Below are 26,177 nucleotides of genomic sequence, written 5' to 3'. Positions count from 1 at the left end.
AGAGAGAGAGAGAGAGACACGGGCGAGAGGGAGATAGATATGAGTGGAGGGGTGGGGCTGGGAGAGCTTATGACTTTATAATGTGTTTCTGCAAATGGTATTTGGGGCATAGTGAGACTTGATGTTACAGGAGTTTAAGAGGGGGAAAGAAAACAGAATGATCCTAAGTGATGAATTTTACCATTGCAAGAGGTAACACCATGTAACAGCATGTCAACTAAAGGTACCTCCAACAAGGACTGGTAAGCTGAATTTATAATATAATTCAACATGAAGGCTTCAGATTAAAAAAGAATGTTACACTGATAGGGAGACACAGGGTTCTTATTTGAAATCAGTGTTTTTATTTTAAGGTTCCCTGTAGACCTAATGATAGGACAAGATAGAGATGAAAAAGTAAGAAAGAACAAGAGCTAATTTATTTCAGAAATGAATGGACGATCTTAACATTTGAGGTTTTTTTGGACTTAAGACTTCTTAAGAAAACTATTGGCACCAACTTTACTGTAAATTCCCATAGGACCTTAAGTTTATTGCCCTTCAATCCAACTGTCTCTGAAACACACGACAATAAAGCCTTGCAGGGGGAAAAAGCTATCACTTTTGATGTCATAATTTTAATTTTTTCCCATATTACACAAATAAGTTTAACAGGAAACAGTCCTCTTAAAAATATATAATTAGGAAGCAAGTAAAAAATAGCAAGACAAAGAGAAAGTACACAATGGTGTATTTAGAAGAAATATTAATAAATTCATAAAATGAGAGTCGAAAGTAGAATTTGGTGTTTTCTCTAAGAAAGGAAAGATGATGTTGCAAGGAACTAATATAATTCTCGACAATAAGATGGTGCCTGAAAGTGATCCAGTTTCATTCTTTTGTGTGTTATCTGTCCAGTTTTCCCAACACTGTTTATGGAAGAGACTGTCTTTACGCCATTGTAAATTCTTGCTTCCTTTGTCATACATTAAATGACCATATATAAGGGTGGGTTTAATTTCTAGGCTCCCTATTCTGTTTCATTGATCTATGTGTCTGCTTTTATGCCAGTATCATGCTGTTTTGATTACCATAGCCTTATAATATAATTTGATATCAGTAGTGTGATATCTCCAACTTTGTTTTTCTTTCTCAAGATTGTTTTGGTAATTTGGGGTCATTTGTGGTTCCATATAATTTTAGGATTCGTTGTTCTAGTTCTGTGAAAAATGCCATTGATATTTTGATAGGGTTTGCATTGCTTTGAGTAGTTATGGACATTTTTAACTATGTTAATTCTATTCATGCATACAGTATATCCTTCCATTTATTTGTATCCTCTTCAGTTTCTTTTAGTGTCTTATAGTTTTCCAAGTACAGATCTTTTACCTCCTTGATTAAACTTTTATTCCTAGGTATTGCATTCTTTTTGATACAATTGTAAATGGGATTGTTTTCTTAATTTCTCCCTCTGATAGTTCATTATTGGTGTATAAAAATGCAACCAATTTCTGAATATTAATTTTGTATCCTGCTACTTTACTCAATTCATTTATTATTTCTAATAGTTTTTTTGGTGGATTCTTTAGGGTTTTCTATATACAGTATCATGTCATCTGCAAATAATGACAGTTATACTTTTTCTTTTCCAATTTGGATGCCTTTTATTTCTCTTGTTTGATTGCTGTGGCTAGGACTTCCAACACTGTGTTGAATAAAAGTGGTGAAAGTGGACATCTTTGTCTTTTTCCTGATCTTAAAGAAAACGCTCTCAGCGTTTCACCATTGAATACAATGCTAGCTGTGGGTTTGTCATATATGGTCTTTATTATGTTGAGGTATATTCCTTCTATTCCAATTTTGCTGAGAGTTTTTATTATAAATGGATGTTGGATTTTGTCAAATGCTTTTTATGCATCTGTTGATATGATCATATGATTTTTACTTTTCATTTTGTTTACGTGGTGTATCATGTTATCTGATTTGTGGACATTGAACCAGCCTTGCATCCCAGGAATAAATCCTACTTGATCATGGTGTACGGTCTTCTTAATGTACTGCTGAATTTGATTTGTTAAAATTTTTTTTTTTTTAAGATTTTTATTGGGGAATTGGGGGGATGGGAACAGTGCTGGGGAATTGGGGGAAGGGGAACAGACAAGTTGCTGTCGTTTTGTTCTTCAGTCTAGTTGTGGAGGGCGTTGCTTCACTGGCCCAAGTTGGCACCATCATTGCGCTCTTCTCTGGCGAGGCAGATCAGTCGCCGGCTTCTGGACGGCCGCTCACTGCGGCTGCTGGCCGCTCACGCTGGCTGCTGGCTACAGACGGTAGCCCATGGCAACCCACTGCCACAGGGACTGCAGCCCACGCCGTCGCCGGCAACTCACGGCAGCCCAGCTCCAGGTTGAGCTGTCGTTCAGCATCTTAGCTGTGGAGGGCAGTGTCACTGGCCCTCATATGTGGGATCCGAACCGGGGCCCTCTGGTGTCCCAAGCGAGTTCTTAACCATCGCGCCACTCGGCCGGCCCTTGATTTGTTAATATTTTGTTGAGGATTTTTGCATTGATGTTCATCAGGGATATTGGCCTATAATTTTCTTTTTTTGGAGTCTGTTTGGTTTTGGCATCAGGGTAATGTTGGCCTTGTATAATAAGTATGGGAGCCTTCCTTCCTCTTCAATGTTTTGAAACAGTTTGAGAAGGATAGGTATTAATTCTTCTTTTAATGTTTGAAAAAAATCACCTGTGAAGCCATCTGGTCTTGTGCTTTTGTTTGTTGAGAGCATTTTGATTATTGATTCAATTTTGTTAGTAGTTATCAGTCTGTTAAGATTTTCTATTTTTTCCTGAGTCCGCTTTGGAAAATGGTGTTTCTAGGAATTTATCCATTTCTTCCAGGTTGTCCAATTTGTTGGCATATAATTGTTTGTAGTATTACCTTATTATTTATATTTTGTGGTGTTGGCTCTCACTTCTCCTCTTTCATTTATGATTGTATTTGGGGCCTTTCTCCTTTTCCCTTCATGAGTCTGGCTAAAGGTTTATCAATTTTGTTTATCTTTTAAAAAAATCAGCTCTTGATTTCATTGATCTTTTCTATTTTGTTTTTAGACTCTATTTTCTTTATTTCAACTCTGATCTTTAATATTTCCTTTCTCTTACTCACTGTGAACTTTATTTATTCTTTTTTTTTCTAGTTCCTTTAGGTGTAAGATTGGATTGTTTATTTGAGATTTTTCTTGTTTCTTGAGGTAGGCCTGTATTGCTATTAATTTCTCCTTTATAACTGCTTTGGCTGTGTCCTATAGATTTTGGGTCATTATGTTTTCATCTTCATTTGTCTCCAGGTATCTTTTGATTTCTCCCTTGATCTCATTGTTAACCCATTCATGTTATTTAGTCTCCATGTGTTTGTGTGTTTTTCAGTTTTCTTGTAATTGATTTCTAGTTTCATACCTGTGTTTGGAGAAGATGCTTGATATGATTTCAATCTTCTTAAATTTCTTGAGACTTGTTTTGTGGCCTGACATGTGGTCTGTCTTGGGAAATGTTCCATGTGCACTTGAAAGAATATATATTCTGCTGCTTTGGGGTGAAATGTCCTAAAAATATCAATTAAGTCCATTTTGTCTAATGTGTCATTTAAGGCTACAGTTTCTTGTTGATTTTCTGTCTGGATGATCTGTCCATTCATGTCAGTGGGGTATTAAAGTCCCCTACTATGACTATTACTGTTCATCTCTTCCTTCATGTGTGTCACTATGTGCTTTATATATTTAGGTGTTCCTACATTGGGTGTGTAGATATTTATGAGAGATATAGCCTCTTGTTGGATTGATCCCCTTGCATTATGAAATGCCTTTGTTTGTCTCTTGTTACAGCCCTTGTTTTAAAGTCTATTTTGTTTGATATAACTATAGGTACTGCAGATTTTTTGTTTGTTTACTTTTGCATGAAATATCTTTTCTATCCCTTTACTTTTAGTCTGTGTGTGTCTTTCAATCTGAAGTGGGTCTCTTGTGGATAGCATATGTACAGGTCTTGTTTTTTAGTCCATTCATCACACTGTGTCTTTTGACTGGAACATTTAGTCCACTTACATTTAAAGTAATTATTAATAGGTATGTAATTATTGCCATTTTATTAATTGTGTTCTGATTGTTTTTGTAGTTCTCTGTTTCTTTCTCATTCTCTTGCTCTTTTCTCTTGTAGGTTGATGACTTTATATAGTGTTGTGTGTGGATTTCTTTCTGTTTATTTCTTGTATATATCTTGTAGAGTTTGGGTTTGTGGTTACCATGTGCTTCATGTATACCAAGCTATATTTATGGCACTCTATTTTAAGTTGATGTTTGCTTAAGTTCAAACACATTGTAAAATTACTACAATTTTTACTCACTCCATGCTTATGTTATTATTATTTTTATGTCTTTTGTGCATGTATCCCTTAATTTTTGTGCATGTATCCCTTACTTTTGTGTATCCCTTAATTTATTGTTGCAATTACACGTGATCTTCCTCCTTTTGCCTTTTAACTTTTGTACTAGCTTTATAGTTGGTTGATCCACTGCTTTTCCTAAGTGTTTGCCTTTGTCAGTGATAATTTTTTTTTTCCTACAAGTATATTTTCTTATTCATATTTTTATCTTTACTTTCCTACTTAAACAAGTCCCTTTAATATTTTTTATAATCTTGATTTAGTTGTGATGAACTCCTTTAGCTTTTCCTTGTCTGGGAAGCTCTTTTGATTCTAAATGATAGCTTTGCTGGATGTGTGATCATGGTTGCAGGTTTTTGCTTTTCATCACTTCAAATATTTTGTGCCCCTTCCTTCTGGTCTGCAAAGTTTCTGTTGAAAAATCAGTTGATAGTCTAATGGAAGCTCCCATGTATATAACTAACAGCTTTAGTCTTGCTGCTTTTAAGATTTTCTCTTTGTCTATAACCCTTTGGAATTTTAATTATGATGTGTCTAAGTATGGGCCTTTTTGGGTTCATCTTGTTTTGGACTCTGTGCTTGCTGGGTTTGTATGTCTCTTTCCTTTGCCAGGTTAGGGAAGTTTTTCATCATTATTTCTTTAACTAAGTTTCAATCCCTTGTTCTCCCTCTTTTCCTTTTGGTTACCCCTATGATGTGAATGTTGGTATGCTTGATCTTGTCCAAGAGGTCCCTTGAACTATCCTCATTTTTTTTGGATTCATTTTTCTTTTTGCTCTTCTGATTGAGTGTTTTTTTGTTACTTTGTCTTCCAGATCACTGATTTGATCCTCTGCTTCATCTAATCTGTTGATTCCCTCTAATATAGTCTTCATTTGTTATTGTATTCTTCATTTCTGACTGGTTCTTTTTTTATGGTTTCTATCTCTTTGTTGAGGTTCTCACTGAGTTAATCTGTTCTTCCCTTAGAGTTCATTGAGAACCCTTATAAGTGTTTTGAACTCTGTATCTGGTAGATTGCTTGCCTTCATTTTGTTTAGTTCTTTTTCTGGAGTTTTGTCCTGTTCTTTCATTTGGGACGTGTTTTTTTGTCTCCCCATTTTGGCTGCCTCCCTGTGTTTGTTTCTATGTATTAGGAAGATCTGTTACATCTCCCAGTCTTGGCAGAGTGGCCTTGTGTAGTAGATGTCCTGTGAGGCCCAGTGGTGCACCCTCTCTGTTCACCTGAGCCATGTGCTCTAGGAGTGTTCCTTGTGTGGATTGTGTGTACCCTTCTCTTGCAGTTAAGCCTTGATTGCTGTTGACACGTCAGTGGGTGGGATTGACCCTTAGGCTGATTGACTGTGAGGACTGGCTATGACTACACCAGAGAAGCTGTTGTGTGAGGGCTGACCCCACAGAGCAGGAGTCATTTTAGTGGGGCTTTGGTGCCAACTGAGTCCGCCCTTTAGGTGTATTGGTTCTATAGCCTCTTGAGAGGGGTTCTGGTGCAGACCTAGGTCAGCTGTCATTTGTTCTTGGCTTAGGGCCACCTTGTAGGAGCTACAAAGTGATCTGTGTTTGGTTGCTGCTTGTGCTAAGTTTGGTGGTGCTTGGGAAAGGCTATGCTGTGAACCGAGGCTGGCTGCCACTAATGCCAGGCTTGGGACCCTTTCGTGGGCGCTACAATGTGAGCTGAGGCCAGCTGCCACTTTTGCTGGGTTTGTGGCCACTTAGTTGAAGCTACATTCCAAGCCAACACTGGCCACAACTTATGCCAGGCTTGGGGCCTCCTGATAGGAGTTACAATGCAAGTTGAGACTGGTCGCCACTTGTGCTGGACTTGGAGCCACTTAATGAGAAGTGCAGGGCATGCTGACACAAGCTGCTGCATGTTTGGGGTTTGTGAACCTTTGAGAGATTTTAGGTAAGTCTGAAGCATGGGCTGAGACAGGCTGCTTGGGTGGAAAAGCCACTAGAAGTGATTTGGGCAGAGCGTGCAAATTGGGTGGGTCAGGGCCTCAGGGAATCACCAGGGTAGGGTGACCGTTGTTAACCAGGTTAATGGAGAGCTCAGATCTAGAGCCTGCTGTGCCTGCCAGCTGGGTGATAGGAGGGCTCAACAAAGGAGCAACAGTGCCTTCCAGCACTTCCATCCCTAGAGAGAGCTGCCCTGACCTCTGCTGCTTCAATCTTCACCCTGAAGCTGGTCACTTCAGTTCCTCCCTGTATGTCCCCAGCACTTTTTGAGCTGCTTCACCTGCACTGGAGCCCAGATCGAGTGAGTTTGTGAACAAGTGAATCCACGCATGGGCCCCTCAAGAGGAATGCCTGGGATTCCAGCTGCCCTCCATCTCACCAGATGCAATCCCTGCTGATTTTCACTGCCAAATGTTATGGGGACTCATCTTCCCAGTACTGGTGCCTCAGACTGGGGACCCTGGTGTGGGGTTGGGACCCTTCACTCCTCACGGGGACCCTTTGCAGCTGAAATATCCTTGATTCTTAATCACCACATTTGATTATGGGTCCAGCTCATTTTGCATCTCCACCCCTCCTACTAGTTCCCATGTGGCTGCTTCTTTATATCCTTAGTTATAGAAGTTCTGTTCATCTAGTCTTCAGGTGATTTTCAAGGTTGGTTGTTCTATGGTTTAGTTGTAATTTTGATGTGGTTGTGGGAGGAAGTGAGCATAGCGTTTACCTGCTCTGCCACCTTGACTAGAGGTGACAAAGCACTTGGAGGAGGAAAAAGCTATCACCTTGATGTCATCATTTTAATTTTTACCAAGTCCTTTATTTCAATACAGTCTGCTGATGTGAAAGTCAGTCTTGGCCTGAACAGGGAACATGCCTGGGAAACAAGCTCCTGTTCCCATCTTGATATTTTCATTTACTTTTGGTCTGCTACTTAAAAGTGAATTAGAGTTCTCTCCCAAGACTTCACACGTTGAGCTACTCTGAGAATGAATGCTATCGTGTTTCAAAGAATCATTTTATCAAATCAGTTTTCCAAACTCTATAACCACTACCAACACCCCCTAGTTCTTGATTCTTCATCTGGGTGCCATAAAATGATTTGGCAATTTATACTTACATATGATTATGCCAGGCTAGATAGAGAAGTGTTTTTAGAATGAGAGAGAAAAATCAAGACGATTCTGTTTCACTCAGTTAGTCCTTTCTAGTGTTTAATGGACCTCAAAGCCAGACCTTTAAACTACTCATAAAAATTTCTTATTTTGTTCTTATTAAACCAGAACTTAATTGGTCAGTAGTCTAGTCATGGTTAGCCTACCTGAAACTCATGGTCTGCTTATGATAATACATTGGCCTTCTCTTCATAAAATAATTTGACATTTTATATATATATATATCACAAGTATACAAGCGGGGTGCCAAAAAAATGTATATAAGTGGATACTTTGGTAAACGTTGCTCAAGCAGTTCACTGTAATCAGAAGTGTCTGGATGCTGATGGTAACCACTTTGAGCACCTCTTGTAATTGCAGAAGTCAAACCTGTAAGTGGTCAAGGGCTAGGGATAACTATATAATACACGTGGGTTTGTGGGTCATTAGGTGTTGCTGTGTAAGTAAAGGCTAACTATAATAGTAGTGTGAACATGTAGGCCTGAATGAGGGCAACGGTGAACTCTGGAATTGTTAGTAGTAGTAAGATAATAAATGTAATGAAGGCTGTGGCTGTGCTGATGCTTAGTAGGTCTAGAGTAGCTCCTCCAATTAAATGAATTAGGAGGTGTTCAGCGGTAATGTTAGCTGTTAACAGTATGGCAAGGGCTGACTTGTATTAATCTTTTGTTATTGGTATATATTATTACAATTTTAATACAGTTTTCCTTTCTTAAAATGTGTATATCTTTTTTGGGATATATATCTATATCTATATATCTATCTGTATATCTATATATAGATATATCTCTATCTCTCTCTCTATATATCTCTATATATTTAAATTCCACCTTTGTCTTTAGTCAGCTGTTTTGACCAAAGATATATTCATTCTCCAAAAGGTTATTATATGTATATATGATTTGATAATATAAAATCATGTTGCTCATCCAGTGCCATCATTCATGGGTCAGAAAATATAGGTGTGAGAATTGTATATGCTTCACTCCTGTTTTTTCCCCTCTGTTTTCATTGTTCTTTTTAGAAACAGAACTAGATTTTGAAAAGGATTAAAAAATGACATTTAGTGATATTAGTAAAATATGAAATTGTATCCTTTTGGGGCTCATATTTTCAGAGTTAATTCTTCTTCTTATGTTTTTAATATGGCAGGCTAATTTTTTTTTTCTTTATTTCACAAATCAAGCAAATGTGTATTCTAAGCTAAGCACCTCAGTCTTCCTAAATTGTATAGAAACTGAATGTTAACCATTACTTACTGGAGTTTCTTTTTGTGTATGCCATACTGGTTTAAGAACAGAATTTACCTGTACCTCATAACAAAGCAGTAGAGAACAAATAAACGTGGATACCGTAAGTATAAATATAAATTTCCATATGATTTATTGTTGTTCCTTGTACATAAGAAACAGTAATATACAACTTACACTGCTTTAGAATGTAAAATGGATAAAAATGTGTACAAAAAAGCACATTCCTAGGAAAAGGTATTGGCAAATAGTAAAAACTGGGGGTGGGTGGGTAACAAGCAAAAAATAAATCAAAAACAAAACAAAACCCAACAATTCTTCAATTCAGTGTGCAAACATTTTATAAAAATAGAAATACTAACTCTACAGGCAGTATTTCCTGATAAATTATTTAAATAGCGTATCTACACAATCTGAGATCTCTATTCCAATGGCAATGAGAAAATAATTTATAAAAATAAAGCAATGGTATACAAGATGATAGAAAAAAAACGTAACTTTCAGAAAATGTATTTACCATTTCAATGCTATTTCCTTACTGGGAATACTTTTATGCAAAGAATTTTTATACTATGTACAACATTGACTTCTTTAGGTACTACAGTAGCTTTAAGTTTGTTAGACGCTTAAACTCTTTCTGCTTGAGCCAAAAATTCTTTACTCAGTCACACAACAAATGAGGTAATATTTGTATATAAGTTTCACCTTTGTTATTTTTTTCTTTTGGAAAAAATGAAAAAATAAGTGTAGATGCTTTCTTCTCCCTGGAAATAGGCACAAGGGATGGGGTAAAACAGTATCAAAGGCCTCACGGCTTTCTCTGCAATCTAAAAACACTTGCAAACAGACAACCAGCTACTTCCACTTGAAAAGACAAAGAAAAAAAAAATCCAAATCATTTACTCTAAGCACAAGGTGAAGAGCAGCTCACTATGCTCATTTTCCCTGTGCTGTTCTTGCAAGAGATTTGCTGATAAATCTCAACTACCTGCTCTCAAACCCTTTCCATATGAAACCTAGGTTCCAGGTAGAACAGAGTTAATAAATAATCTGTATTTACAATCTTACAGTCATGAAGACTTGTAACAAAGATGATATGGGTAGTCCTTATGCTTCTTCCTGTTCCATGAAGTCTTTCAGACAGATCCTCCAGAGTAAGTAAAAAATAAATATTTTACATTGTATTTGTAAAACAAAACAAAACAGAACTAGTTCAAAAGAGAATGGGAAAACTCCATGATATTCAGGGAAAAAAAAAAAGAGAAAAGGAATGTTTTAGTTAAGTTGATAAATTTGTGCCTTTCTAACCATAAAAATACAAACAAGGCTGCGCCACCCTTGGGAGGCAGCCTGGTATTCACTGAGATGGTAGGTTTTCTTATTTTCCTGCTACATCTGCACGATTTCAATGTAACCAGGCAAGTGGCAGCCGGCACTGCCCTCACTCTGGTTTAATTCTGACTCCCTATTCTGGTCAATACAGGTGATGTGTAAGGGGTGGGGATCCAGGAGGCAGTGCAGAAGCCAGTCCCTCCCTCCCTCTCTCCCCTCCTTCTATTGAAGTGCCTTTCTACGTGGGTTAATCAGCTAACATCGGTCAGCATCATGAAGTCCAGCAATAGTTTTTCAATCCCCTGAAAATGGTTTAGTACCAAACATGTAACAGTTCCTCCATATTTTCTCATACAATCGTCTCTTGGGTATGCGCCCTCCCCTTAAGGCTTTAGTCCCTGCTCCCCCTCTTGCCGAGGGAGTAGGTCAGGGGTGGTTTTGTTTGCCAATTCTAGTGAGTCCTCCCTTCTCTCACATGCCTGAAAGCGCTTCTGAGTCCACTGCTCAGAGATGGCCTCACAGTAGCACCCTGCTCTGACAAAAGCTGAGTGGGGCTGGCACCTTCCAACTGAAGCAAGTGGATGCTTTTGCGTTTTCAAAAGCAAACCAAAGTAATTGTTTATATTCTTGGAAGATTCTCTTCTCATTCAGAGGCTGAAGGCTGAGTCTGATTTGGAAAATTGCATTTTCTTGAGGCAAGTCACATGTTTTAGGAGTCCACACTGAGGCAAGCAGAGAAAAAAGGCAGGCAGGGAGGAGTGATCCTGGGGGTTTTCTTAAGCCCATAGTTCCAGAAGGTGCAATACCAGCATTGGTTTTGATCAGTCTTTTGATCAACCGTTGGATGATTAGGAATCTGTTAAACAAACAAACACATAAGTATGTAAATAAACCAACTCATAAAAGCATTGTCATCTTAGTATCAGTTAATAAATTAACCTAGGTATAGTTCTACTTTTGTAGTGATAAAAGCATAATTTAAGGTTGTCAGCTTATAAAATGAAATGTGAATGTGTTTGAACATTGTTGCCAGGACACCAATACAGCATGACCTTGCAGAACTTAGCTATGCTTTCTAAGGCCCTCAGTGTTTCAAGTTTAGGGAGTTTGATTTTAAAAATTCAGACTTAGAAGGTTACATCATAATTTAAATACTTTGAGTACAATCAAACATCTTTTTTTACTTCAATTGATCTTGATATCAAGTCTCATCCCAGAAAACATTTAAGCACTTATTTTTTGGTAGGCCCAATGCTATGAGAGACTAAATATAACCACTGAGTGAAAAAGAATGGAGACAAAAGCAGCTAAGGTTAGTAGTGGAAATTAATTTAACATGCCAATATGAAGGCAAGACTCTTTTCCCTTCTGTAACAGGGAAAGGTTGTGAAAGACAGCCTGTGCTGTAATGGCATAAATACAACGATAAGGAGTGTGTAAGACACAGAAGCATGTAAAGTTTGAAAGCATTATTAATGTGGTCTAAACTGTGCAGGAGCTTGTCTGCAGTTTACCTTTGCACTGTGTATGAAGAGCACAGAGATCGCTAAGCAAATTAATACTGTTAAGGAGGATGCGGGATTTCTAAGCCACAACTCAGAGGCCTTATTTCATTTTTATCACTGTGTCAATAGCAAAATACAGACAGTAACTCTGTCTGTAAAACAGTCCTTACATCAGACTCTACTATAATTGGCCTTCTCAATAACAGTCTGAATTAGGAATGTCAATTGTACATTCACTATAATGTTGCTCCTACCTCTGCATTCGTATTTCAGGTCGGAGAAGAACACCATTTCTTGAGAGAAGACAAACAGCCCTAGCCTACCACCAGCATAGGTTTTGTCATAGATGGGTCCTGAGTCGGCCATGATTTTCTTCCCTTCATACATCACCACCCTGCAGGGAAAAAAAAATCTCATTAGTGACACCTCTAGGTTTTGGTCTCTTCCTTCTTGCCCTGCATCAGTGTGACTAGAAGTGAAATTTAATCAGTGCAATCTTACCTAATGAAACCCGTCTTTGGCCTGTGGCTGAGACGCCATCTGTAGGCTGTGAAATCTTTCCAGCCTATGTGACGAGGGTCATGCCACAGGGTTCGCACCTGAAGGAGAAGGAAAACACAAGGTTGAAACACAGCTCCACGATGAGAAGATTTAGACTTCATTCCATAAAACAGTGCTTGCAAGGTACCAAGGTGACCTAAATTAGAGGGCTGCGATATAGGATTTTTTCCAAGGTGTCTTTCATTTGCTGTGCCCCCTTGAATGCACATATAAAGTAGAAAGAAAGGACGGAAGGAGCTTTTTTTGTTTGAAAGGCTGAAACTGCCTTTGGATTTGAACGGGGACTCTAGTGATGGTTAGCTCCCCTCTCAGACGCTATTCCGTTTTCACAAAGCAGAGCTGAATGCTGCAGTTGGTGATGCTAAGATTCCCTGTAAGATTCCCTCTTGGAGTCTTGGTCAAAGCACAGCATAGCATCCCTGGTGCTGGTCAAGCACCTGCCCACTCTCTCCCTTCTGCAGGTGGCGTTCGTACCTGGCCGGCGGTGTTTCCCGTGTGCCACAGCGCATTCCGCAGGTGCTCGCCGGGCCCCGTGGTGGAGTTCACGACTTTCACAGAAAGGCCTGAGTATCCCTGAGCCTTGGTGGGGTTGACGTCCCAGTAGGACTGGGTGATCTGCTTCCACATCACAACGTAGAAGCGGCTGCTGGACTGGTAGCCAAACACAAACCCGGCATAGTCGTCATCCCTTTCGGTGTTAATGAAGAAGGTGCCGCTGAAGTCCACAGCGTTAAACTCGTCATAACCTGGAAGACGAGGCCAGACCCAGGTTAAAAACTGCAGCCTGCAGAGGGCTCTCCATTCCTTCCCTAGACATAGTCAGTACCCACAGGGACACACGCCCCCACCAGGTTTTATATCTGCTTATTTCCCAAATATGCGTTAGTCTTGTGTTTGAAGAACTCACTACTCACCAATAGCAAGTCCAGGATCACAGTTGACGGTCTGGACAAGTTCTTTACCCTGATGGCGTACCACCCAGTTAGGGTCATTTTGGGATGTCCCTTTGGGATCTAGAGGAATCATCTGGAATCGACGGAAATCAGTCTCACTGATATCAACGTTTTCAGGACAGATGTCATCGATGTCTGGCACGCTGTCATGGTCAAAATCATCTTTGCAAGCATCACCTCGACCATCACCTAAGGTAAAAAAGACAAGAGTTCAGCGAAATTCTGAAATGCTATTATTATTGGTGTCAGAAATTCATCGTCTCGTCAAAGGTGGCATTCAGCCTCTTCATCCTCTCAAGTGCCCTCAGCTTTGCTTTTATTTTCTCAGTCTGGACTGCCATGGTTTCAGTTACTCCCTGAAAAAGTGGCTCTCCTGACTTACCATCAGAGTCCTTTTGGTCGGGATTGGGCACAAGTCTGCAGTTGTCCCTGTCATCAGGAATGCCATCATTGTCATCATCATGGTCGCAGGCATCTCCCTTGCCATCTTTGTCATGGTCAGCCTGGTTGGCATTGGGCACATAGGGGCAGTTGTCCAGGTTGTTCTGGTGGCCATCTTCGTCAATATCCTGATTGTTGTCACAGGTATCTCCAATGCGATCTGAGTCAGAGTCAAGCTGAAACAGAGACAGGAACCAGAGGGTAAAGTATAAAGTTATTAATGTTAACCGTAACTTATGGAAGATTCTAAAATGTTTGATATAGTTAGTGGCATTTCATGTCTACTGCCAAAAGACAGTAACATTAGCAAATTTGAAGTGTTTTTCCTTGGTGGTTGTTTTCATATGAAAATATGAATAGGGATAGTTAAGAGTTTTTGTTTTTTTTTTAAACAAAAACAAATAGTAAGTGTTCTTTAATCACTAAGGATGAAATGCAATGTTAATTGCTTATATCTTAACGTTCAATGAAATTCTCTGGGTACATTTTGTTATTTTCCATTGAAGTGTTTCAATTGTAAACTTGACATGTCAACTTCTACTTTAGGCCATTAAATCGTGGAAACATGGCACTGTTTTTTTGTGCATACTGAGTAATGGGTATAGTAGGGATCAATTAGTTTCTTTTATTTTTAGGTATTTGATTTTATATGTCTGGTTCATAAGGATTGTCATCTGTTGGCTCAGGTAAAGTAAAAATTTTAGGTTTTTCCAAAACTATATTTCTCAGAATCCTTTCATATTATCCAGTGTGCAAAGGATGCTTAAGGATTATTTATACACAAACTGGTATTTATGCTCTTTGCTAGTAAGGTTTTTACATGATGCCTGAATTCCGTTATAAATTTTATCACAGTCTGAAGAACCAAAAACTCATCCAGGGAGATTAAATAATATTGAAGAGGTTTAATTTACGGTAAGACCCAAACTCAAACAAGATGACCCTCAATAACATTTAATCAGCAAAGCTATCTCAGATCATTCACACTTTCCCATTATGGCCCCAAAGCTCTTCATTTTATAGGACCTCACAAGGGCAAATACTAGGGGAAAAAGTTAGATTTCTCATATCTTAAATGTTATAAAAACATTCTTATTTTTTTAAAAGCTGGTTTCCAAATTTTCACAACAATGCATTTTAGGGGAAAAAAATTGCCTTAACTTTTGTTTCTAGAAAATAATGATGGGTAATTACACAAGAAAAGAAATACTTTCAGATGTGGAACCTTGTTCCGGCTAATGTCTGTCTGTGGCACTCCTTAGTATTGGTAGAGAATACCTGTTTGCGATGCCAAACACTTTTTGAAGAAAGACAAAGAAACAGGGATTTCTCTAGGGTTGGGAAGTAATTTTAGTTTGATGATTTTCTGACAGCCAGTTTGTATCATTAGCCATGAAAATGGTTATTTTTCTTAAGGATATTTTCTTTCATCTCTTAGTCTTAAATACAATTAATATTACTAGAGTTGTTAGTTACAGATTTCTGCTTAATACAATTTATCTCAACCATATATCATGCTGAACAAGTCACGAAGACCTTCTTTTAGAAGACAAGGTTGAAGCTACAAGATTGTCATGCTAAAGATCTACAGACTCTGCAAGGGGATCACATCAGACAAACTGCTTACCTGAAAATATTGGGTTGTGGGAAAAGGCATGACGCATTTTTGCAACGAAAAACATAGAAAAAATACGTCATGACTTTTCCGACAACCCAATATTATAATCGGCTACGAGACTGTTGAGGGCCACGGTAATGAAAATGTTTGAAGTCTGTATTCAGAGGCCTAGAAAGGGATATTCCAATCCTTTCCTGAAAGATTTTAAAAGAAGTCCACCTACCTGATCTGGATTATGTTCCAGGGGGCAGTTGTCACACTGATCTCCAACCCCATCCATATCGGTGTCCCTCTGGTCCACGTTATAGACATACTGGCAGTTGTCTCGTTCATTGAGGATACCTGCAGAGAACAGGGGACCAATAAGAGCCAGCATCTCCAGCCTCGGATGTCTCCACCAAACGGCACGCTAACAGCCAGGGCTGAGCGTGGTCGCCACCCCCTAGGGGTGTGCTGGAGTCAGGGCGTGCCTTACCGTCCCCATCGATGTCTGCAGCGCAGGCGTCTCCCTCCCCATTGTTGTCTGTGTCAGCCTGATCTGGGTTGTGGTTGTAGGGGCAGTTGTCACAGCGGTCTCCCACGTCATCTCTGTCATAGTCATACTGGGCTGGGTTGTAGTGGAACGGACAGTTGTCCTACCCAGACAAGAAATGGAGCATTTTACAACACTGTCTGTGAAAACAGCTCAAGACTCAAACCTCATGCATACTATATGTATAAAACTGCAAAAGTCTGCAACAGTTATTTTCTATTTAGTGGATATGCTAGGTAAGTGCTCAGGGTAAAATCACTGCAAAAGTTAAAAGCCAAGACATAATGAAGGAAACATGGATTTGTTTGGTTACAAGTCAGTGAGATATAAATACAAGCTTATCCTCCCAGTCTCAGTATGCCTAAAGTAAATTTTACTGTAATGTAGATAAGACATTTGAAATGAATCCGGGGAGCAAAGTGTCATTTGTTCATATATTGTAATTTCTTGCTCAAATGGAGGGAGGGAAGGTTGTGATGAAAAACAAAACCTCCATTTAAAAATTCTCTGGGCAACACCTACATCCTCAAGCTGCTGAAACACAATGAATAATTCCTCTCATTATCTTATATATCAGTTTGCTACATTTTCCCGTATAACTCTAAGTTCATTCAGTCTTAAAGTGTTTCAGGCTTTCGCTGAATAGAGAAGATGAAAGGCAGACATGTGTTTTTACCCTGTCGTCTGGAATTTTGTCATTGTCATCGTCAGAGTCACATGCATCGCCAATTCCATCCTTGTCATAGTCTTCCTGCCCTGAGTTTGGAAGGTTGGGGCAATTATCCTGGAAAGAGAAAATGCACATTACAGCTGTAGGTTGCATGCCCTTTGCTCGAAAGGACTGAATGCTGTTCTGTAATAACGTATTTTTTATGGGACGACAAAAAAATGAAATGTTTTCTTAGGGGCCATCGATATATTTAGAATGTGTATAAATGTTCTAGGCTTTATACATGCTGGGAACACAAGTCATACTCTACTGGTATTTGGTAGTGAAATTTTTTTGGACAAAATAATGGACCATGGAACACAACTGCCCAAACGGCCGGCCCCACTCCTGTTCTGGGCACCAAGTAATTTACTATTAAGAATGAATGCTGCTCTGCCTTATGACTTAATCTTTCAGTCTCATTTTGGAGCTTTAAGTATTTCAAGTCCTTAGCCTGTTCTTATGCTAAGGGCGATGTGATGTGCCTTCTCTCAGGAGGCGCATGAGGGGAGCTGGTTTTACCTTTTTGCAGTGGTACGTGGCATTGGCCACGCACACCAGGTCCTCATTGGGCCAGCCGTCCAGGTCTGTGTCCTCCCCGCAGATGATGCCATTGCCAGCGTAGCCAAGCTTGCACTCGCAGCGGTACATGGGGTCACTGTAATGGCCCAGGTAGTTGCACTTGGCGTTCTTGTTGCAGTCATGCGTCCCGTCTGTGCACGGGTTACGGGGTTTACACACCTGAGGGTACAACATCCTGATGTTAATGCAGAGCCTTCAAGAGTCTCCAGACACTGCAGATGCAAGAAGAACCCAGATCTCTATGATCTCCATACAGACAGAGCCTCCGTGGGCAAGAGTGTGCGACACCTCTGTCCTTCCCCATCTGCCCCCTGTGGATGTCCAGGTTACAGGTTAACTTTATGTGTGTTTTTCCTGCAATTGCTCAGCACCTAGGCGTGTACAAGCCCATCGGCTCACATCTTATTCCAGAGCAGCTTTTTCAAACGTGATGGGTTTATACTGGATTTTCTAGTCATGATTCTAAAAGCTGGATTGTGCATTCACCCCCCTTCCTTGTTTTGGGGGGAAGGGGATGAAATGACCTTCCTCCCTATCCTAGTTGTTTCAGTCAAGGACACCTCCCCCACCCCCTTTAGTCTGCCAGCCTGGTCTGCTGTACCTGCTTGTTGGCAGTGGCATGCTCCACACCCTGGCCGAAAGGCTGCGAGCCAGTGAAGCGCGGTGGGCAGGGCAGGCAGTTGTAGCCGGGGTCTGTGTTCTCACACCTGTGCTCTCCGTTGTGGTTGAAGCAGGCGTCGGGCACCAGTTTGCACTATGGGAGAAACAATAGGTTGCTTCATGTTTAAAAAACACTGCCATAGGGAAATGATGAGGACGGGTTAGCTGCTTTCCTAGGTCTCGTAGCTCTTGAGCCGTGAGTTCCTCACCTCATCAACATCTTTGCACTGGACGCCATTTCCGCTGTAGCCAGGGGGACAAGCACCACATTTCCAGCTGCCGTCAGGGTAGCTGGTACACTTGGTCCCAGCAAAGCAGGGATTGGACAGGCATCCATCTGAGACAAGAGAGGCAGGTAAATGGTTGGTGTAAGCTGCTAACTGCCATGGTGGTCATTTAAAAAAAAATACAGTGTAAAATAGCATAGGGCCTAGGTAACTGATAACTTGGTGAGATTTTGTTGTCCATCTGGCATTTTACAGTGATCAAACCACTCAGGACCATGCAAAGCCAGAGCTCCCTAGAAAGCTGACTGTGGCCTTTAGTTAAAACAAACAAACAAACAAAAACCCAAGGGTGGTTTTGTCCCGGGCTGCAGAGCTCACCAATTGGACAGTCCTGCTTGTTGCAGATCTGGTTTTCTGTCACATCCCCAACGCAGTCCTTGCCTCCAAACTGGGGGGTAGGGTTGTTGCAGAGCCGGCTTCGTTTCTGTACCCCTCCTCCACAGGTGACGGAACAGATGTCCCAGGGTGACCAGGGACCCCAGCCTCCATTGACTGTAAGAAAGTGAACCACATGCAAAAGTTAAGGTCAATTTTGAAACACCTTACCTATCACAGACGACTCCTCTCAGTTTGTTCAAGAAACCTCTGCTACCCTGATACATGGGAAGACTGTTTGGGAAGATGAGCTTGAAATGGTGTTCTTTCTGTTTTTCATTACAAGAAGCTGCTGAGCATGCAGGACTTTGCTTCTATTTGTTTCTCTAGAAAGTAACCTTTTCCCCTCCATGACCCACTGAACAGAAGGGTCCAATGCCAGGCAACCAGCTGGGCAGAGCTGCTGCTCAGGGCTCAGCCCTCCGTCGGGCAGCGTGCTCACACTTACCAGGGCAGGCGTCTCGCTTGCAGGCTTTGGTCTCCCGAGCTTCACCTTCACACGGCTTCCCATTCATCTGGGGGCTGGGGGAGTTGCAGAGCCGGATCCTTGTAATCACGCCGTCACCACATGTCACAGAACAAGATGACCACGGGGACCAGTGGCTCCAGCCGCCATCCTGTTTAACTATAGTACAAAGCTGATGGTTATGAAGAGCTTACCATGAGCCAAGTTCTGTGCTAACTGCTTTAAATGCATTAGGTAAATGAATTCCTCAAAATAACTCAAGAACTATTATTATCCCTAATTTGCAGATGAGGAAAGAGCCTCAGAGAGGGTACATTGTGCGCAAGGGTGTACAGATGATGACAGAATTAGGGTTCAGATCCAGAGAGTCTGGGACCTGTGCTCTTAACCTCTGTGCTATGGAGTTGCCCTTGGTGATGACAAGGAAGGTCAGTTCTCCACATTCCCATGTGGCCACGATGCTTACATCTCTTGTCACACTCCTGAATGTGGCAGGTCCTCGTCTGGACGGAGGAGCCCTCGCACCGGTTGTTGAGGCTGTCGCAGGAGCGGCCACGTTGCTGGATCCCGTTGCCACACGTTGCAGAGCAGGAGGTCCACTCAGACCATGGGGACCAGCCATCGTCCGCAGAGTCACTGGCTGCAGAGGAGATGGGTTCATTTAGCGTGTTGTCATTAAGACTAGCTAGTCTTCCGACTGCTGTGTTCAGGACTTTCTTCCCTTGCCAGAGAGTGAAAAGCAATATCTTTCTTAGGCCAAAAGCCAAGGGTTTTATCTCAGGTCATTATGTTTACTGCATTGGGGTAAGCGAATGCTTTGCCTGGGTCAGCACAGCTCAGCCTTCTCCCAGTATGTGTTTTCCTATTCATCGTTCCCTCCTTCCTCCTATCTCAGCATTTCAAATGAGTTTCTTTTTCCTGACTCTAGATCTCTTGGTAGGCATTTCCAGCCTCAGGCTTCCAAGAATACCAGAGTTTTAGTCAACTTATAGGAGTCACTTCTGACTTTCAGGGGAGCCACAGGCCATGTGTTTGGCAGATGAGCTTGAAGGCAGCTCAGCTGCTATTGGCTCTAGGCTCCAACTCGGTCATGAGGTTAATCAGTGTGTTGCTCCTCTCACCCTAGCATTTGGGGCCTTCTCTGCACATATTTTCACAAGAGAACGTGTTTGTTTACCATCTGCCCAGGCACCATGACTACAATCACATCTAGCTGTGTCAGACACAAGATAGAGAACTTGTTTTCTCTTGCCATCAGTTGGATGATTTCCTAGCTCTCCCTGATTCAAGTTCAAAACTCCACTAGTCTCCAGCTAGCTTTGTTCCCTTTAACCCACACCTGAAGTGAACGTTGAATAGAAACAGATATACAAATGATTTGATTATTCCAGCGCCAGTATCACTAACATGATCCCTGGATGGGACTGGTTCTTCTGAGCTGTGACCAGTGTGTGTAGGGGTTTCTGCAGGGTAAGTATTCCTTTCCTCTTTTATTTCTTATCTCAGCGTGATAAATCATTTTTTATGACTTGTACCTACTACATTCAGTATTGTCTCAGCACAGTGATTAATTTATGCTGGCAACAAAAACCAGGGATAGGGTGCCACAAAATAACATAGTGTTTTATTTCTTTTCGTGCCCTAAAACTCAAAGTGCTGTTATTCTCGTAGGCCTGCTATTCCTGCAGATAAAATGGGTGGAACTTTCAGGCCCCATTAAGTCCAATGCTCATGCGATAGCCCATCAATTTCTCTGGTGAGCGGAGTGTTCTTGGCTCTAGGCCCTAAGGTCATACTCTAGAAGCAGTCAACTGAGACTGTTGCTGCTGCACATTCATCTCTCTTTTCCTCAGAGCATACAATCAGAATCAATAAGCTATACTGAGATGATTACTGCCTATCCCATAATCCAGAGGATTTAGTCGTGATGGAGTTTTGGCTCTATATAGCAGACGAGTCATCAGTTAACCAGATGCTGCAACAAAAACCTGAATGGAAACCTATGATGGAGATGGGGGTGGGGGTCCAGTGCTGTGCTCAACTGTCCAGTGTTTATGGAGAATTGACCTCCTCCCTGAAGAATGGTTATGCAGTCTTAGGAACTTACGCCAACATCGTGGGCAGCATTCTCCATCAGGAACTGTAGCATTGGAGCAGGGCATGATGGGGCAGGACACTTTTTTGCAGATGGTAACTGAGTTCTGCAAAGGGAGAAATGGGTTACTAAGCATATTGCAAGTACAAGTTTACATACTGTAACATTTCAGTTACAAGATGAACTGTGGTCAGGCTATAAAAATACTCTCCTGGAATGATTTTAATAGGAGGTCTGTCTTATTTGCAGCCACCAGTATTGTAGAGACAGTTCTAGTGCTAGTTACTCCATTCCTTGGAGAGTTCTTTCTTAATTGCTTAGTCAAGGATATAAGTTACAACAGGAAGAATTTATCCACAGGGAGCCACCGAATATCATGGGTCAAATCTATTCATCTGCACCTGAAGCCAAACTCAAAAACAAAACAAAACAAAAGACAAAAAACCAAAAAACCCAGCCAGGACTTTTAAATTAAAATATTTTGTCTTTATGGGGAAAAGAAGACCAATGAGCATGTATTTTCCCATGTATAGATCTGATTTTATATTATATGGGGGAAGAATTGGGAATTTAATAAAGTTTGCTACGAAATTCAGCAATCCAGGATTTGTACTGGAGCTTGCCTTTGCTTTATGAGCCAGGTAAACCCCCAAACTCACCGGCCACAGGCAGTGAGGAGAGCTGGAGTGACACACATACACTGCAGGCAGTGCCATCCGAGCTCTGTAGATAGTTACATCCTAACAATGCCAGGCTAAGTTATTTGAACAACAATCAGCACTGTATTAAAAGAATCTCCTTGTCACAGCTGAATACAAATCAGGATTGGGGGAAAAAAAAAAAAAAGGAATGTTCCAACCAGGTGTTATTTACCTGACATTCAACACTTAGCCTTTGAACTAAAGCAGGTAAATTATTCTGATGTCTTTCTTAGATTTGTTCCTTTAGAGACTTAGCCTGGGGTATAATTAAGACTTGAAAAACTTAGAGATTTTTAAGAAGATTTTATAGATACCATAATTGTATCTCGAAAACAAAACAAAACAAAACAACCTACATTGGTATCAGGCCATAGAACATAAAAAGAGCTTGTGTGGCCAAGTGGGTATTTCCCCAGAGACTGTGGCTTCAAACACATGCCATCAATACATATATTTCAGTTTGGAAAGATCCCTTACCTGACAGCGACACTCAGTGCAGCTATCAACAGTCCACTCCTCGTTATTCCTGTACTGAACTCCATTGTGGTAGCAGAGGGGAGGCCTCCTTAGCTCGTTAGCCAACTCTTTGTTCTCTTCAGTCTAAAAGGGGGATAAAGGTCATTAGTGTCCAACCTCATTTTAAGTCCTTTGGGATCCTCTGTGCTACGCCTTCAGGGGCTCATGCTAAAGGGCTGGAAGCAGAGGTCACTGACCACTTTGCGGATGCTGTCCTGCAGTGTTGTCACAATGGTGCGCAGGCCCCTGAGCTCCAGGACCATGCTGGACAGCTCATCACAAGAGATGCCGCAGATGGCTTGCAGATCCTTCGTCTTATGGCCAATGTAGTTAGTGCGGATGGCAGGGCTGGAACCATTCACCACATTGTTGTCAAGGGTGAGAAGGACATTGGTAGCTGCCAAAAAGCAAATATCACAATGAGAAACGTAATAGAAGATGCTCTCACCCGTCAGCCCCTAGAGTTCCTAGTTGTAAAAGACATTGCATTTGGGGTGGCAGATGCAGGTGAAAGGGATGTGTGTGTGTGGAATAGCCTTTAAGGACACTTAAATACCTCTTAACTCTGCTACCCAGGGTAATGTATATTCAACCAACATTGCTTACATTTCTCAGCTTGTTTTGGGTGGAATTCCCCCAATTTCCCGATATACCAAAAAACAGAAGGGTACTCACAGCTGGAGCAGCCTTTGTTCCTGAGGATGTCTTCTGGTGTGGTTCCAAAGACAAACCTCACATTCTGCAGCACCCCCTGTGGGCAGAGGACACATTACTTGCAGAGTTCTGGGAGAGGCACGTGGGTGGGGGAGACTGTTTATGCTAGGAAAGGCACACAATAGATGTTCTAAAAGTTTGAAAGAGATCCCTTTTAAGATCACCATGTCAAAGTAACACCAACATAAATTGCCAGACAACTTCAAAATCTTAATTGTATCTTCTGCCAAGTCTTCAGTATTTTACAAAGAATTCAGTTATCAGCCTACTTGGGTACACAGGAAATGGAAACTAAGGCCAGAGGATATAATGACACTCTCTAGTGTCAAAGAATTAAATGTGGGAGTTTCAAAGCCCCAGTTGCAAAGATCTAGAAGTTTAAGCAAGGAAGAAGCTGCAACAGCAAATAACCACTATTTTAACCTTTTATTTGAGACCAGCTACATTCCCATGAGGGATCAAATAGCAAAGTGGTATTTATTCTGCTAGAACAAAGTATCCATTTCAAGCAATATTACAATTGGCTGAATGCATTTGAAATAAGTTATTCTCTTGAGAACAGTATAAGGAGTATCTAAAGCTTTAACAGGCTGCTATATAGAAAAACCATTTGTTTCCTTTAGTGGTTTTCAAAGTGTGGTCCCCAAAACACCCCCACCAGCATCAGCCTCACCTGGAACATATTAGAAATGCAAATTTCAGGCCCCACCCCAGACCTGCTGAATCTGAAACTCTATGGGCGGGGTGCAGCGCTGCACCCCACCTATGTGTTTTACAAGCCTTCTAGGTGATTTTGGTGCTCCCTAAAGTTTGAGAACCAGTGCTTTAGTCCACAGGCAGTATTTCCTGTATGGGGAACCCCTGCTTCTCCTGCTGTAGCCCTCCTGACAGGTCAGCTGGCTAGCAGACGACCCCAGAGACCAGGAATCAGAGAAAAGGCCTCACCTGGAAATTGTCATTGACATCCCCTTTTGCGATGCGAAGTCTGGCGATGCTGCCCAGGTCCCTGGTGAAGATGCTTTGGATGGGGACATCCAGCTCAGCATTCTCCATCTTCTCACAGTCGATGTACAGCTGGGCCCTGTCCTCCTGCACAAACAGGGTGATGCTCTTCCACTGGCCGGTGGCCAGGAGTGCTTCTTCCACTGACACCACATGCTGCTTCCCTTGCACCGTCAGGCTGAGGTCCAGGGTGCCCGCCTTGCCATTGGAGACCACGCTGAAGACCTGGCCAGAGTGATCTTTCCGCTCCACTGCCAGCAGGGTGCCCCGGGTCTTCTTCATTTGCCTTAGGGAGGCCAGGAGTAGGAAACCTTTCTCTGCCCGCACAGCATCCACTAGGTCTTGAAACTTGTCATCAGGCACAGGGGGGATCAGGTTGGCATCCTCGATGCGGAAGGCTGGGCTGGAAGGGTCAGGGCCCTTCACCAGTCGGCGTCCAGAGCCCTTTCGGGCAGCCCCGGTGAGTTCAAAGATGTCAAACACGCTGTTGTCTCCACCAGACTCTGTTAGGAGCAGGACCCACTGTGAGCTTTCTAGACTGGGGCCAGGGGTGGGGGGGGCTCAGCTCTGAGGGGTGGGGCCAGAGGGTCAGGGTGAAAACTCATGGCAACCACTGAAAGCTGAATAAACACCATGGTCAGAGGGAACCTGCCTCCTGATGTTCAGTCAGGGAGAAAACAGCTGGGAGAGGAGAGCTGCGAGGGAGGCACACCTGGGATAACCACCACTATCTCTTCCTTCCCCACCTCCCACCCCCCCAAAGGTGGTATACAGACTCACCTGGAATGCGGCTAGAGCCACACACGCGCAGTAGGAACAGGACACAGAGACCCCAGGCCAACCCCATGGTGGAGCTGTCTGTGCCCAGCAGGGAGCCTGCAGGAGGAAGCAGAGCCCAGGGTCAGAGGCAGTAAGTAAAGCAGGGAGGGTGGGTAGTAACTGGGGGATGGGCACGGGGCCAGGTCCCTGGGGATCTCCCTTTGGCCCTACATTTGCTGGAATGAGGGACAACAGCTTTTATTCTGGAGAGGGCATCAGGAAGAAAAGGAGAGTTGGGGGCAGGAGGTTGTGATTTTAAAGTGAGCCGGGGGAAAAACCAGCCATCTGGGGGCTTGTCCTAGGGAAGTTGAGGGTAAGCTGCAGGACCAGGAGATGCGGGGAGGGCACTGGGAAGTAGACTCTTCTCTAGGGGGTGTCTTGGAGAGGAGAAGAAAATCTTGGGATATCCTGACGAATGGTTTGTGAACCCCAAGGCTGTAGAAGATGGCTTTGGAGCCCTTCCACGAGAAGAGCCTTCCAGCGGTTGGGAGGGACAGGATGAGGAAGGCAAAGGGGGAAAGTTTGAGGTCCGGAGTCCCTAAGGGGCTGGATCCTCGGAGCACCAGGTGGATCGCCAGGGCAGCGTTGGTCCTCGGCGGCAGCCCGGAAACGCCTTACCTGTGTGCACACGGGCGCAGCGGCCCGGAGTCGCGGCGAGTCCTGGAGAGCTAGGTGCCCCTGGGGAGGCTTCGGCCGGAGTCGGAGGCTGAGCAGGGAGAACTCGCAGGAGCCCAGAGAAGCCGGCCGGCTCAGCTGCAGTGGCTGGCGAGGCGGAGGAGCCGCGCGCTTTTAAAGGGGCGCTCACATTCCTGGGCATTCCTCTGACCAATGGGAGGCGGCCGGGCAGGAAGCGGGGGGGGGGCAGTCTGGGTTCCTCTCTCCGCCCCCCGCCGCTAGGCGCACAACTTTCCAGCTAGAAAGTGAAGGGGGAGGCAGGGGTCGGGGCCCGAGAGCCCTGGAACTTCTCAGAAAACTTGGTGCCCGCCCACGCGGCCTTGGCGCACGCGGGCTCAGCACTTGGGCTCTTGCGCCACGCCGGCCCAGGAGTTCAGGGTGAGCATCCCGAGCAGCGAAGGGGCTTCATCCACCCACCCAACACCCTTAGGGGGCTATCAGACAAACTCGTCACCTTGAACGCCAGGGCAATGGCTGAGGGGTGCACACTTGGAGACCGAGCCCGTTAGTTAAAAAAAAAGAAAAAGAAAAGCCCTACAGGGTAAATGGAACCAGGAGAGAACCAATCTTTAAAGAAGTTCACTCTTGTGTACTTGTTGACCCTCATCCATCCATCCGAGTGGGGTCGGGGGACACGCGCCCGGCTTCCTGCCACGCTCCTGCCCTCCGCCTGACTCACTAGGGGAGGTGAGTGTGGTATCACGCCGGCCCGCAAGGCAGTGAGCAGAGCTCGCGTTCCCGCTGCTGGTCGGGACACACTTTCTCCAGTGCCTGCAGCCTACTTCCCAGCGAAAGTCCCGATTGCTACAGCACTTCCACAGCTTGCCGCTTGGGGGC

The 26,177-nt window shown here is 42.8% G+C and overlaps 1 protein-coding gene across 1 annotated transcript; it reads right to left on the bottom strand.

The window, feature by feature from the left end:
* Window positions 1-8,905: 8,905 nt before the first annotated feature.
* THBS1 (thrombospondin 1) lies at window positions 8,906-25,423 on the bottom strand. The gene is made up of 22 exons (XM_019645062.1): window positions 25,284-25,423; window positions 24,627-24,722; window positions 23,790-24,349; window positions 22,806-22,881; window positions 22,328-22,527; window positions 22,092-22,214; window positions 20,926-21,019; window positions 19,285-19,458; window positions 18,801-18,977; window positions 18,296-18,469; window positions 17,900-18,027; window positions 17,632-17,784; window positions 16,971-17,189; window positions 16,416-16,523; window positions 15,683-15,842; window positions 15,431-15,549; window positions 13,531-13,765; window positions 13,110-13,337; window positions 12,670-12,941; window positions 12,136-12,233; window positions 11,889-12,028; window positions 8,906-10,985 (listed from the first exon to the last, which is right to left on the bottom strand). The coding sequence occupies exons 2-22, from the start codon at window positions 24,691-24,693 to the stop codon at window positions 10,978-10,980; spliced, it is 3,513 nt and encodes a 1,170-aa protein (XP_019500607.1). The 5' UTR covers window positions 24,694-24,722; window positions 25,284-25,423; the 3' UTR covers window positions 8,906-10,977.
* Window positions 25,424-26,177: the final 754 nt, after the last annotated feature.

This window comes from Hipposideros armiger, unplaced genomic scaffold (genome assembly GCF_001890085.2).
Source record: "Hipposideros armiger isolate ML-2016 unplaced genomic scaffold, ASM189008v1 scaffold_92, whole genome shotgun sequence".
NCBI lineage: Eukaryota > Metazoa > Chordata > Mammalia > Chiroptera > Hipposideridae > Hipposideros > Hipposideros armiger.
This window is presented reverse-complemented; position numbering and strand designations above follow the sequence as displayed.